Source organism: Megascapheus bottae, chromosome 15 (genome assembly GCF_031878675.1).
Source record: "Megascapheus bottae isolate mThoBot1 chromosome 15, mThoBot2.hap1, whole genome shotgun sequence".
In the NCBI taxonomy this organism is placed as follows: domain Eukaryota; kingdom Metazoa; phylum Chordata; class Mammalia; order Rodentia; family Geomyidae; genus Megascapheus; species Megascapheus bottae.
This window is the reverse complement of record NC_143523.1, coordinates 11,857,741-11,873,938: the sequence shown is the minus strand read 5'-3', so window position 1 is coordinate 11,873,938 and position 16,198 is coordinate 11,857,741. Positions and strand designations below refer to the sequence as shown.

Here is a 16,198-nt window from a genome sequence, read left to right as displayed (position 1 = left end):
ACAGAACAATTTCTAGATTCGATTCTATGAACAATTTCATTCAAAGGAATGCTACTGAATGGCTATCAGTTTTCCAAGACAATTTATCTGATTTTATACTTGTATTTGTATGGTTTTCCTTCTCATTCTAGTGATTTTCACGATAGTATACAAAGTAAAGATCTTCTCTAGAACCCACTCTTTCCCACTCTGCCTCCTCCTCCCAGGGCTGGTTGCAATACTCTGCCAAAACATTCAGCTTTAAATGCAGTTAGTTGCACAGAGAAGACCAGACATAAACCCTTCAAGGGCATGCTTAAATGAAAGGATGCTGCACCTTATGTAGCAATCTCCCCCACTCCCTAGTCTGTTTACCTTTCAAATAGAATTAGCCTATCTGCTAAGTTCCTAAGGTGACATTTGCATTAAGTACCTAATATGCATTGCATTTTAAAGAAAGGTTTAACTTTCCCTTTATCTTTGCCTGCTGTACAATGAGATTTTGTTTATAACTTCTTTCCACAAAATTCAGAGATTTACCTTGTGTAGAGTCTAACAAGAAAAAAACCAAATATGCATTTCTTTATGAATATCTGCTGATCAACTCCATGTTAGATGCCAGTCAAGGTTTGTTGTATGAATGCATAGGCTTACAAATCAGAATCCTTGATGAAATACTCAGTGCCAATGTGGTGTGTTACCTTCAGGAAGACTGGAACGAGGATCTGCTCTCTTCCCACACTGTATGTCATCAACAGAATTCTCTTCTGGAGGCTGAATCCCTTAATTAATTCATTTTAAGCCACTAGTACTATTAAGCATTCACTCAGATGAGTGCTTTTGAATTTAGTATCATCAAATGAACAGGGAGTAATTCCGAAACAAAGTGAAAACATCATAGTAGCTGAGTCTTAGCAGCTACATATAATGTCTATGTATAAATACATAAAGTTTCTTTAGTTCTTATTAAAAAGATAATGGTATATTATTTTACATCTGTTATACAGATGAGGAATTCAAGGTATAGACAGATTAAATGATTTGACCATACTCACACTTAGATTGCAACCTTGAATCTGAGTAGCTGGGTGCTGTGGATGGTTCTTTTAACCACCCCATCACACTCACTGGTTTTAAGATGTTTGAAAAATACTACCAGGAGTAACTTTTCATCTTTTCAGTCACCTTCTGTTATCATTACCAACTAACCAACTTAATAATACTAACTCAGAGCAAAGCATAATTATCTGTTATTTCAAAAAGGGATAAAATTGTTTTTACTTTACTTTCTGGGACCTAATAATCTTAAAAAAATATCTACCACAATGTAGCTGCTCTCCAAACCAAGCCACTTCATTTCCAAATTACTACTTTACATTAAGATAATCACAAAGCTTAGTTAACCTAGGTATTATACTAACGAGAGAAACCTTCAGTATGGATGTATGCTTTTGTGCATGTGACCCATAAGAACTGAGCTTGGATTTGAAGACATTTCAAGAAAGAAAAACATTTGATATGATATCAAAATAGTGCAGAGTCAGAATACCTCAGGAACAACCCACTAATTATGTGAATATTAAGCCTTATTGCTTTACCTATCCCCACATGTATTGTTTTATTCTCTTTGAATTGGCTTCTAATGTCTTTTAACCCTGTTTTTAAGAATGTCCATCAGCTTAATTTCATTTATTAATATGAATTCTCCTACCAAGAAACACCAGCTAATGTATCTTTCTACTTTATCATTTTGTATAGAGTGAAAATTAAATAAGGGAAGAATATGGTTTTTACTTTTATTTTTCCCAAGTCTGAACAATGACATGGGAGAATTTGTTTTTCAAATCTGAAATCTTGGTATTTATTGAGCCTATCAACTTCAAATGTACTTGATGCTGTGAACCAAGCTGTTGACTGACTTAATTTGATACTCAGTAAATTAATTCAATTTTATAAATGTAGGTACAACCTAAATTTCATGTCAATATAAACATTTATTAAACTGCAAATACCAGGTCGTGCAAACTGTTGGAAGGGACTCATTTATACATGAGTTCTGATAAGAATAACATTATACATGTTTTAGAAGGAAAATGTTAGAGTGATTAATGTTCAGTTGTTTGCATTTTTAATATATCATTCATATATCAAATTAGTATTTGTTCATACTGTCAGACTTTATTCTGCTCTTGTCAAAATACTTTTTGCTACTGACAGGTATAACATACCCACATTAATCCTTAATTCCTTGATTCAATTTTCTAATTGCTTTTTTGGCATGAGATGGTGGCCATTTAGTTCTATGTGATGTATTCATCATATGGTTTAATAATGTTCTTTAAAATTAAATGTGCCATTTAAAGTGCCAGAGCAGGAAAAAAATTATTAAGGATGGGAAATTTTAAATCTCAGCACACTTAGACATAGTGTTAGATATTATTATGTCACAGATTCTGAAGGTTATCCATAAATCATAGCTACGTACTGTTAATGAGGAAAAGTACCCTAAAAATCATACAATATGCTTGCTAATTTTCTATTGAGTGAAAATGACTTAGTAGGACCAAGATCTCAAAGGTCCTCAGTGGCAAAATGATCCTAGGACTCATGAGTTCTGAATGCTGGTCAGAAGTAAGCAGGTATATGTATATGATTTTTTTTATGACTGAAACACCAAATTGATTTCTACTATTAGTAGCCAAGCTGAGAGAGTGATTCTTACTTTATATTTGAATCATTCTTTCAAGTTTTTCTCTGTTCAGCAGTGCTTGCTGAACAGGTACCCTATCACTTGAACCATATGTCCAGTTCATTTTGCTATGGTTATTCTTGAGATAGAGTCACACTTTAAGCCAGTGCACCTAGCCATTGTACATCCTCTGTAGCTGGGATTATAAGCATAGTAACACACTACTGGTTGAGATTTGAGTCTTAACCTACTTATTTTTGCCTACGCTTCCCTCAAATGAATCTCTTTTGCCCTAGTAGGTAGAATTACGGGTCTGAGCCACAATGACAACCTCTCTTGATTTCTATCATATTTATAGTACTATTGTATATTTAGAACATAGCAGAGCCTAGTAATTTATATAGCTAGAACTTTGGATAAGAACCTACATACTAGAATCAGACAGATCTGAGTACCAATCTTGAATCTTGAACTCCCTAGCTATATATCCTGAGAATACCATCATCATTTACATAAAAGTCAAAAAAATTTCTCCTAATTAGATTGCTTCAAAATTTTACACAATTACACTCATATTAGTACACATTTATGATTCTCCAAGCACAGGACTACAATAACTCAAAAGCTATGTACATGTGGTCATACAGGTTGAGACTAAACGAATAAAACTCTAGGTTATGGAAACAAGAGCTTTATCTTGTGTGATTGTTGTTCTTAATGTACTATGCTATTTCTCTTATCTTTTGTTGCCCTTTGATCAATCTCATATTGTTACACTATGTGACTTTTTTACCTGGTATATTATATATGCATTTGTTTATTTGAAATAGGAATGGGAAAGGGGGAAAACAAGATGATTGAGAGGTGGTAGGGGGAAATGAGGACAATAGCATGAGAAGGGGTATCATTTGTGAGAAGTAATGCACACACTATCTGGCAAATGTAACTGTAACTCTATACATTACCCTGAAAATAAAAAAAAATAAATTAAATTTAAAAAATTAGCTTGACATATAAAAGCACTAGGTATATGTTAACTATTACTTTTTTCATTGCTTTATTATCCTTTAATATTCATAATGGGGTTGAAGCTCCATTCCTTATAGATATTTCACTATGTAACTCTGTGACAAGTTTGTTCATTTATTCATCCTTTCACTTATCATATGCAGTACATTCTAGTTGATACTATACTTAGGACAAAGAACAATAAAACTTGATGTCTGCTGAAAGGATTGGAGACATACAACATATACATCAACACCTATTTAAAAAAAATTTTAAAGAGTATTGCCTTCCTCTACGCCAACAGTGAGAGAAATGAGGCAACAATCAGTAAAGCAACTCCTTTTGCAATAGCCTCAAAGAAAATAATGTACCTAGGAATTACCTTAACTAAGAATGTAAAGGACCTTTTTGATGAAAATTTTAAAACCCTGAAAAAGGAAATTAAAGCAGAACTGAGGAAATGGAAAAACCTCCCATGCTCCTGGATTGGAAGAATCAACCTCGTGAAAATGACAATCTTGCCAAGGGCTATCTATAAATTCAACGCAATACCTGTCAATATCCCAATATCATTCTTTAAAGAAATAGAAGAGGCAATCCAAAATTTCATATGGAATAATAAAAGACCCCGTATAGCAAAAATACTTCTTAGCAGAAAGAACAGCTCAGGAGGAATTTCAATACCAAACTTTAGACTCTATTATAGAGCTATAATAATCAAAACAGCTTGGTTCTGGCACAAGAACAGGCCTGAAGACCAATGGAATAGAACTGAGGACCCAGATATTAAACCACAGACCTATAGCCACCTAATCTTTGACAAGGGAGCCAAAAAAATAGAATGGAAGAAAGATAGCCTCTTCAACAAGTGGTGCTGGCAGAACTGGTTAAGCACCTGCGGAAAACTAAAGTTGGATCCTTCCTTGCCACCCTGCACTAGAATTAACTCCAAATGGATCAAAGACCTCGAGGTAAAAGCTGACACACTGAAAACTTTACAAGAAAGAATGGGAGATACACTAGGCCTCCTTGGCACAGGTCGAAACTTTCTTAACAAGGACCAGGAATCACAACAAATCAGAGAAAGGCTGGATAAGTGGGACTGCATTAAACTGCAGAGCTTTTGTATGGCAAAGGACATAGCTAGTAAACTAATCAGGAAGCCTACACAGTGGGAGAAGATCTTCACCAACCATACAACAGACAAAGGCCTCATATCTAAAAATATATCAACAACTCAAAAAATTGAATCAATCCAAAACTAATCTCCAAAGTAACAACCATCCCATTGAAAAATGGGCCAAAGACTTAAAGAGAGTCTTCTCTGAAGAAGAAATAAGAATGGCCTATAGACACATGAAGAAATGCTCTACATCTCTGGTCATAAAAGAAATGCAAATCAAAACAACTCTAAGATTCCACCTCACTCCAATTAGAATGGCCAGGATCAAGAAATCGAATAACAACAGATGTTGGAGGGGATATGGCCAGGAGGGATCACTACTACACTGTTGATGGGAGTGTAAACTCATTCAACCACTATGGAAAGCAATATGGCAGTTCCTCAAAAGACTAAACATAGAGCTCCCCTATGACCCAGCAATTCCACTACTTGGCATTTACCTAATCATCCAGAAATAAGGACATACTAAATCTACTAGCACAAGAATGTTCATTGCAGCACTATTTACCATAGCAAAGATATGGAACCAACCTAGATGTCCCGCAGTTGATGAGTGGATCAACAAGATGTAGTATTTGTACACAATGGAATTCTATGCTGCTGTCAGAAAGAACGACATTGCCCCATTTGTTAGGAAATCGAAAGACTTAGAAAAAATTATATTAAGTGAAGTAAGCCAGACTCAAAGGAACTTAGGCTCAATGGTTTCTCATTTGTCATAATCAGTAGAAACCTTGGGCTCTCCTAGAAGAGATTTGACAAGATTCATGTACTGGCAGTGCAGGAGACAGTCCTCTAACAGAAATTGATCCTAAGTAAGCTTTAGGACCACAGAGAACTCAGGGAGAGAGGAAAAAAAGGAAGAATACCAGCACAAAAAGAGAGCGTGGAGCCGGGAGACAAAGGCTCTTCTATCAAGCTAACAGCCTCCATAAACAGGCTGGAGTTGCCATCCTCCTATCAGATGAAATAGACTTCAAACTAAAATTAGTGAGAAAAGACAAAGGAGGTTACTACATACTACTAAAGGTATCTTTCCTCCAGGAGGACATAAGCATCCTAAATATCTACACACCGAATCCCGGAGCTCCGAACTTCATCAAGCAAACTTTACATTCACTGAAACCATACATAGATCAAAACACAGTGATTGTTGGTCACTTTAACACACCATCTTCAGCTTCTTAATGGAGGGTTTCCAGTGAAGGGTATGTATGTGATTTCTAGGCAAATCACTCACTCATCCTCGGAAAGGGCCAATGAAGAAGGAACTCATAGCTAGGTCTGACCATTGTTGTTTCCCAAACCTGCCGTGATTCATCATAGCACCTTTGCAGAACAGATCCTCCAATGGGAATCTCACTTTTGCAATACATTATTATGGATTTTAAGAACTTTAACCTTGAAAATACTTAAGATTCTAGAAGCTTTTCTGGTAATAGTCTTTAATAGCTAAAAAGAAAATTATAAAATTCATTGCCCATCAAAATGACATCTTGATAGTAAGAGTATTATAGTTTCAAAAACATTAAAATGAACCAAATAAGTCTTTTGTAAGGATGTTTTATGCTTAATAAACAAAGACTGATAATTATAACTGCCAGTGTTGTTCTCTGGCACTGTCTAATATCAGCTTTCTAACACACAGTACAACAAATATGAAAAAGCTTAGAAGTAAATCACAGTCCCGAAATTTGTGGACAAATAAACCCATGCCTTATCTCTTTCTAAGGAAGCCATGGAAAATACATGATAAATTGCATAGTTCAGTGAACATGTAATGTCATTGTTAAATGACTTTGATTCATGGTTATATATTTATCACAAAACATTTAACTGGCAAACCCCAGAGTATTCAAAATATTATCATTTGTGGGGTTTGCTATTTCTGTTGTAAAATTCAAATGTTTTCTTTTTTTAATTTAAAATTCTGTATCGAGAGTGGTATTTGCCACAAACTCTTTGGCAATAAATTTATACACTATATCAAATTGTAAGCTGATTTGATTTTAAAATAGAAATATGATCTCTTTTTATATAGTTTATCTATATAAAGGGGTTTTAAATGTACATTAGTAATAGAAGTAAGAATGAAAAATAATGTAAGGTTTTACAGAATTAGCTTACTTATCGGCATAATTTCCTACAGAGTAGATAGTTTACCTTACCTTCTTTATCCATTGCTGAATCACTGAAGTTTAAAGTGTTACATAATTCGGCCATATTGCACCTATTTCAGTGGAAATTTTCCGTTGTTGAGTTGGTTTTTCTTCTTTTAAACTTATTTTTCTCCCAGCTGATATATTTGATCTTTAAATAGCAGCATTTGACATTTAAAACCTTTCCTGCTGGTTTTAAAAAACAGTAGGAAAGTGCCCTGGTAACAAGACCAGCTGATACACTACCAAATCTTTATTTTTTCTGATTAAATCCCTTAAGCTGAGAGGTACAGTTTTTCAACATTATTTTTGTCATAAAATTCTACTGTCTTAATTTTTAGAAGTGATATTTCTGTAACATGAGCTTAAGGTAATATCATTTGTTTACTTGAAAGGTAGCAAACAAAATGACTACAAAAATGACCAACTATATCTTCTAAACAGTGAGAGGATTTTTATTTCTAACATATCATTATCATTTAAACCTTGGATCAATTCTGCATTCTCTTACTATATTTTAACCACTTGACCTTTTCAGATATTTTGCATTTATCAAACTAAATTTTAGTTATTTAGAAATATGGTTAAGATATTCATTGTATTTTCTGTTAGTCTTGTAATATGACAAGTCAATTATCTAAATATTTCAATCACTGGATATTATCTATGTACTTAATGCCACGTTTGACTTAACATTTTTCAAAATAAGTCTGACAAATTAAATACAAGGTTTAAAATACAAAACTATATAGATCACAGAACTTGATACAAGGGATACCACATACCTGATCGCATTTTCTAGGAATATTGTAATGCCCTTTGCATCCATCACTGTGGCCACTTTCACCTTTGAATTGAAAACTCTCAAAATATATCTATCTATATGGAGATAATTTTAAAAGATGAGATTTATGTTGCTATAAAGAAGAAATCCTTTATAACCACATAAAACTGTTGTCACCAGAAATTTCAGTCTAAGTTTTACATGAAAGGTGACATATTTTATTTTTAATGCCTCATTAAACTTTCTGGAAATGGTAATATTCTAGAATTTTCTGGTGAATGAATACATATATCCATATTTCTTATGAAAAGTTCAGATATCAGTGAAAAAACTAAATAAATCATTTGTTCTGATAATTAAAAATATAGTGATTTCTTCTATTAGATATTGCATTTATGTGGAATGTTACTTTGATCTGTCAACCTTTTCTCACCCATAGTTCTTTGAATAACACAGCTCAAACCACCATTCTTAGGCTAAAATGCTATCCTTACTATATGAAAGGTCATGTATTTAAACTCAAATTCCATGTACATATTTGTGGGCAAATATGTGTGGGGAATACAAGTGTCTGCACTTTGGATACCTAATCCCTGGTGAGAATTTAATAAAACACCAGCATGACTATTACTTTTCTTACTATATATTCATTTACCTGTTAAAATCTATTTATACAAGTGAATCAATGTGTTTTTAAAATGCATTCCTGTAAAGAACATTAAAAATATTATCAACCTAAACTCACTATTTCCCCCCACCCTCTCTCTGGTCCTGGGGCTTGAGCCAGGGCCTGGGCACTGTCCTTGAGTTTTCTCAAGGCTAGCATTCTACCACTTGAGCCACAGCACCACTTCCAGCTTTTTCTGTGCATGTGGTACTAAAGAATCGAATCCAGGGCTTTGTGCATGCTACCACTGGGCTACACTCCTGGCCCCTATATGTACCTTTCTAAGGTCAGTTATAGGAGCAAGTCTAAGGATGGTCCACAGGAGGAAAGAAAAAAACACAACATGGAGATATATGTCAAAGAGCACATACTTTAGTTTAGTTGGGTAAGTGAAAGACATAAAAAATAGGGTGACTATAATTAATAATACTATATTATATAGTGAAATTATGCTATTGTATAGACTTTTAGATACTTTTACTACAAAAAGAATAAGATAATTGTGAAATGATTAATGTGGTTGTTCATTTGACTGTGGTAACATCCTCGTTTATATATATATAATGGAGAGACTATGTAGACTATTATATATACCAATGTGTATACATGTTTTACACTTCAATTATAAATAGCAAAAATACATCAAAACAAAAAAAATTAAAAGAGTCTGGATTGAAATTTCAATCCTTTAAATAGATGAAGGCTATGAGGTATGTCATTAATAAGAAAAAATAATTTTTAAATAAACTTAACAGTTGCATAACCTTATGGTATTGCAGCAAATAGTGTATCCAAATGAAGGCTGCTTGCACATCTATACCATGTCGAGTTAGTGTTAAGTGGCATATAGTGTTCCCCAACAACTAGAATGTAATTGAGTATAGATGAAGTAAAAAATAAAATAGTAATACTATCACTTGTATAAACTTACACTGTGTTTTCTTTTCCAGGGGGCACCCAAACCAATAGCCATTGAACCATGTGCTGGAAACAGAGCGGCTGTTCTGACTGTGTTTCTTTGTCTACCACGAGGATCATCTGGTGCCCCGCCCCCTGGACAGTCAGGTATGATAAATAAGGAGCCAACTGCAATAAGCAGAACATTTATCAGTATTTCTTTTATAAACACATTTGATTATATGGATATTTGTGAATAATACACACATGAATGTGTGTTTATACACTCTCTAATTTCTAGCAGGACAGGTAAGTTCTTGACCTTCTGGCTAGTTTTGTTCCCTGAGTATATGTATCATATATGAAGCCAAATTATGAATATAATTTAAAAGTTGCATCAAAGCATATGGAACCAACCTAGGGTACTTGTATGTTTGAGCGTTCAGAATCATCAGAGAATGCTAGTTTGATGCCACCATCTCACTATTTATAAAATATGTTCTTTATCCCAGTTCTAGCTATGGTCTGTAGGATAAGAGCAATGAGTCTTTCTTCATTTTGATCTCCTTTTGCTTACTTAAAAAGCATGCTTTTGTCTTGATGGTGATTATATGTATCCTCATAGGGGTTCTCTGATTGCCATGATATTGTCCACACTGTAAACATGCCTAATGTTTATTCAAATCTCATGCCATCTCTCTTTTCTTTAGTCCTTTCTTTCTCTCTTTCTTTTTTTTGTGGGTCATGGGGCTTGAACTCTGGGCCTGGCACTGTGCCTGAGATCTTCAGCTCAATGCTACCACCCTACCCCTGAGCCACAGCCCTACTTCCCATTTTCTAGTGATTAATTGGAGACAAGAGTCTCAGGTTCTTTGCTTTAAACATCCTCAGATCTCAGCATCCTGAATAGCTAGGATTACAGATGTGAGCCATCTCACTTGGCTTATTTCTTTCTTTTTGAACATCCTATTTCATCTATTTACAATTTGTAATTTTCTGTCTCCCAGTTGTTTCTCCATCCAACTTGTTCTGGAACAGATGGTTTTTGAGGGCAAGGGTGATTTCAAGCCTTTCTCTCCAAGTCCCTTAAGCATAAAGTACCAGAAATGTGACAGGTTCTCAGTAACAACTGATCATGCACTTGTTTCCTAGCTTATTTTATCTTTTCTCAATACCGCAGTGAGCTCTGACCTTCCTCCTCATGTTCTTGAGTTTTGTTTACCAGACACAGAAAATGGAAAGTTTATTATTTCATATCTTATAAACCTAAAATATTCATGTAGCAGTACTTTTCCCAGGAGCAGAGGGTTTGTATGATCTTTAAATTCATCATGTATAGTACCTAACTATGTTTGTTACAGGAATTTCTACCCAAAATTTATTTATACATGTTGATTCAAAGAAATAAATCCTCTAAGTCTTCTTATATATTGAGTGAAGGTCTTGTTCTCCTCTCAGCACCCCATGGGAAATAGATGAGGAAAGTAGAATAGTCTGGCAATGGTCAGATGAGATGGATAACTTTAGGTACTGTGCTCATCTAATGGAAGCATTGCTTTAAATCTGGGATGATGTCCAAAAAAAACACTTTACTAATGAAAACAAGTCTATGTAATATATTCCAAGGTTCTTCTAGATCCTTGACAAGATAACTTACTGATGGAGAGAGTGAAGGCAACTGCCAATATTCTCTCCCTTTGACCTTTGAAATCCTTTATGACTAACTTAAAAAAGCTGAGGAGCAGGATGGACCATTGTGTCAGTTGTTTTCATTGTTTGTTTTCAGGTAGATCATGATAATTAGTATCTATAATGCTATTTTAGATGTGCTTAGTGCTGTAATATTTACCATATGTTCTATTTGATCATCATAACAAGGTTATAAAATAAGTAATAAAAATGAAGTTTGGTAAGTACATTATTTCTACCTCCAGGAATATTTGGAGTGAGGGATAATAAAATATAAAGGTAAAAACAGGAAAAATACTTAATTTTTCTGATGCCCTGTGGTAGATAGCTTACTTCTAAATAATTGATACCCATATCTTCCATATTTGGATGAGTATTGAATAAGTCTACTGGGCTAGTATGTGAATGAGAAAAACTCAAATAGTTTATTTTTTCTGGAGCCTGAACAGGGAGGGAATGACCATGGATATCTATGTGCAAAATTCAAGGCTCATTTTTCTTCTTAATATAATATTTTAGCTATTTTTGTAGGAATAAGAATAATCTTTGATTCTACTCCTTCAAATACAATATTGTCTCTTGTATGCATCTACTTTGAAATACATAGAAAATATATGCTATATTAACAGATAGTAAGATATTAGGTGGATAAGTATGTTATGAAGCAAAACGTTAGTGGTAGACTAGATACTATAAATATTTCTGTCCATTGTGTAATTCTTTGAACACTGCTACATCACTACATTTTTAAATGAGAGGATAATAACATAAGTAAAAGCTCTTTGCTGCTAAAAGTCAGTGTCTGTCAAGAGAAACTTTCTAGTGTTATCACCTAGATTTTCTCTAAACAAAGGAAATACTGACATCCAATATAGAAGCTATATAACTAATTTTTTCCACTTTTCATCAAAATATTGGGTGTATACATGTTAAAACTCAACATATTGTCATCCAATATTTCATAGGAAATGGATTTCTGTAGCCACTGCCATATTGGATTTTGGAAGGGAAATGTTGACAGTTATCTCATTGCTAAAGTTTGCCTTATCATGTTTGTACAAAAATCCATACATATTTATATGTATCAGAGTTCCCTAAAAAATAAAAACTATTCACAAATGCTCTTGATGGTGATCATACTCAACAAGCCCTTCTATGTCAATAAATGTTTTATTGGACTAACATTCATTCTTTGCCAGACTCTTCTCTCATATTTTGGAGAGTCTCTTCTATTATTGGTGAAGAGTGGGAGGTTGAAGCATTGTAAAGAAGGATTTTCATACACAAACTCCTGACTGGGTGAAAGACTGAGCTCTAGAAGTCTTGGTGTGGTGCTCAGACAATTTGTTTCTCCAAATATTAGAAAAACTATTTAATTATATGATCGGTGTTCATTTTTAATTTAAAAGCCTTCTTACAATATTTTTCAGTCATTTTTCTAATAATGTATCTTTCTAAATAGCAATGAACCACTCAGTAGCATAAATAGAAATGTTTAAGAGAGAGATTTAGAAACTATGGAGAAAAGCCAGACCACCTGTGAGCATGACAATTGTTTTAGTATTAGTTTTCCAGTGAGACAGAGCCAATAGGATCTATATAGATATATGATAAAGAATTTACTTGGAGATGTAGTTCATGTGATTGTAAGAACTAAAAAAATCCTACAATAAGACATCAAAAAGCTGGCAAACTCTGGCTTGCTGGAAATATAACAAAGTCCAAGTAAAAATGCTACAGAGCCAGGGAAGTTAATGATACAACTCTCAGCCCAAACTCCAAGACATAATCTGGAAGTCTCTGGTGTAAGTCTTAGAATCCAAAACCTGGAGAGCTGGGATTCTCATGTCCAAGGGGAGAAGATCTATGTACCCCACTTCCAGAACTAGCTAGATGCACACACCTTTTGTTTTCTAGATGCACACACCTTTTGTTTTCTTCATTATGGTCTCGTATACCACACTAATATAGTCACCTTCACATTCTATTCTGTTTGCAAACAGCCTCACAGGCACACTCCAAAATAACTCTTTGTCAGGTTTCTAAGTATTCTTTGATCTAGTCAGGTCGACAACTAAAATCAACCATCACATTGTTTCTCTTTCAAAAACCGAATTTCAGCACTAAAAATGAGTTATTCAGCATGCAGATGCTCATTTCCTTGTCCATTTTCAGTAGCAACCAGTGTATATATTTCATTTTAAAATGGCATTTTCAACAGACTTTATTTTGTTTCCACCAACTATTTCAGTCATATGTAATAAGCACAGTTAGACATGGCCCTTATAGTATCTAACTAAAAATGTGTGAATTTCCTGTCCTGTGAATCTTGTCCTATCAGAGATCAAAAAGAGTCTGTGCAAATTCATCCCTTATATTACCAATGAGACAATCTTTTAGTGTTTTAATGAACTTAGATTAGCTGTTCTCCTAGATGGCTGAGAATAGTAATGCACGGTTTATAAATAAGCATTTGGACATTACCGGCTCTGAATTATTCTGGCTTACTGGTTCCTCTTCTCAGCAGACCTGCTGTTCCTCTCCTGTGTTTCCTGTGAGCAGCCTATGCCACACAGCCACCAGATTCTCTTGGGTTGATATGGAATCTACAATGTTGGCATGTGATCCCTGTTCTCAAAGTTGTTGCAAAACTGACATTCTCATGAACACAGGACCCATGGAGTAACTTAGTTGCATACAATGAAACAACCAAGCATATATTCAGTGACCCTGGGCACTAAAAAATTTGAGCTTTTGTTTTTCTACTGTAGGTTTAGGAGATCAGGCAATAATCTGATTTCTGAGAATAATCTAGAAATATTGGAAATGTTAAAATGATAATCTGCTTAACAATATCATGACTAGATTTTCTATTTCTAACAATGACATAAAGAAGTTGGCTTAATTAAAAGGAGAGAAAGAGAATAATTCTGGCCATTGTATTAAGTGCTTTATATATCATCATTACTTTGACTCTCTTATTGACTCAGTGAAGCAAGTATTCCTATCTCAATTTACTTTTCAGAAAACTGGTTCTCCACAGAGGTTAATCTTTCCTGGAATCTAACTGTGAGATAGAAGCCCAGTTTGCCACTACTTACGTGACTATGAGCAAGTCATTTAATATCTTGGCAAGTCCTATTTTGCATAAAATTGGGCTACATTTTTAGTATGTGCTTTTTTCTAATCCCATTGTCTAGTTCTACTAAAATTTTCTGTCACACCTGTTTAGAATAAGAACAAATGACTCACTTCTAAGTGATGCCTTAACTTTCTAACTCCTCAGGACCCATTAGGAAAGTGTATTCCTATGAATTCCTTATGTGTGACCAAAACATTTGTCACTCCTTAAATTTAAAAATAAGTCTTAATAATCATAAGTATAGTTGCCAGTCTTTTAGCATGTTCAAAAGGTGTAGATAGCTTATAATGTTCCTATGGTTAGAAGTGAATGAGACAAATCTCCAAATACCTGTGAGAGATAGAATGTTCTTCGTGATCCCAAAGACAGGTTCCAGATGGACAGTTCTCAGATGAGGCCTCTCTGCTCTAAAGCCAGTTTGAAAGCAAATTTCCATTTCCCAGCGATCTCTAGAGTTTCCATCCCTTCAAAGTCTTCTTTATTCATAACTCTGCCACTGTATCTTCATACTCTGTCTAACCTTAGCACTCCTTTTGTGAGATGGAACTAGAGTAGGCAATAAAAATAATGAACTTTATCACATCTTCACCATGAAAATGTCACATGTGAATTTCTGTTACCCTCAAATTCAAATACTGCTTACAATCAGTCTGTATGTATCATAAAGAAGCCAAAAAACTATGTATGATAAGTAAGATACAAAATTAGGCAGAGTTCAGGAAGCCACAAAGATAAGAATAAATGTCTGAGATTCCTGCTAATGAACATTTCTCTGTCTCAAAAAATACCTTACCTTGAAATGATTTTCAAAAGTATTTGTAATTGCCCAACACTGGACCTATGGTAGTGAATACAGCATTTCCCACCGCTGTTGGTTACAGCTTGTACAGGCATAAATACTAAGGAGTAAATATACAGACAAACATAACTTCAAATTTGTAGTGTTACAAATAAATAATCTTGAGGTAAGATGAAATGGATGTACAATTATTAAGCTTGATGCTGTTCTTCATTAGTAAGAATGATTATCATAGTTGTTAACATACTCTTTCCACAATTCCCACTTGCCTTCACATTTCTGGATCATTTGACTATTAGATACCCCACCTCACTTCCAAAGCTTATAGAAGCATTTTCCTTCTATGTTCAGGACTATTTTTAAAATACATGGAGAGGCCATGGCTGCAGAACCCTCCCCACTATGCTCTGCAGTCTTTTTGTTCCCCTCACAGACAGGAAGGTGTTCCACAAAGCCACCCTTAGTTAGAAAGACCAAAGTACCTGGCAGATTTGGAGTTTACAAATGGTCACCTTCTTACTTTTATTTTCACATTGTAGAAAGAAAGGAGGGCTCTGATATCTTAGAAAGGTACTCATCCCATCATGATTCTTAGTAATTACTTATCTTAACCCTGTCTTAGCAAGCATTTCTCCTTAAAGGCCCTGCCTCCCACTACCATTAAATTGCAGCTTGTAAATAAGAATTCAACAAATGAATCTGGGAGAGAGTGGGCAAGGACACCAACACCCAACACCCTGCAGTCCACAAAACTTCCTTCTGCACTTAACAAGAACGGATCAATGGCTTTAGAAGTCATCTGTTTCAATCAAAAAGAATAGAAAAAAGCATGCAGAGTTAGAAGTAGAAAGAAAGATGACTAGGATAAAATTTGTACTGAGTTGAGACTAGAATCATGGTTTCTGAATCCCCGAGGCAAGGAAGGAACTTTACCAGTCCCTCATGCTTATGTACCATGCTGAAAAATCTAACCAGAGAAATGTAATCTGCTTCTTAATAAGCAATACTTTATGACCTCTACCAAAGAGTGATAATAAATGACAAACAGAAGGAACTCTTTTGAGCAAAATGGAAGTTATATGAGCCAATATATCTTCTTACCTTCAAACTGGCAAAATGTAAATATTATGTGGTTCAAGGCCCCAGAAATTCTTTGTTTTCATGTACATATTTTTCTGGAGCCACCTCATGGGACCAATGTT

General features: G+C 34.5%; 1 protein-coding gene across 2 annotated transcripts in view; it reads left to right on the top strand.

Moving 5' to 3' along the window:
* The window catches only part of Atrnl1 (attractin like 1), a 468,762-nt gene that overhangs the window by 357,526 nt on the left and 95,038 nt on the right, over positions 1-16,198 (top strand). Inside the window, exon 27 of one of the 2 annotated variants that reach the window (XR_016537794.1) lies at positions 9,420-9,508. Coding sequence is in view for 1 of the 2 variants with exons in the window: in XM_090345791.1 (XP_090201917.1) it covers positions 9,420-9,534 (115 nt within the window). In the remaining variant the exon portion in view is untranslated. Of the gene's footprint in view, positions 1-9,419; positions 9,535-16,198 lie in introns of those variants that run through there. The other variant, XM_090345791.1, reaches the window with a different exon arrangement.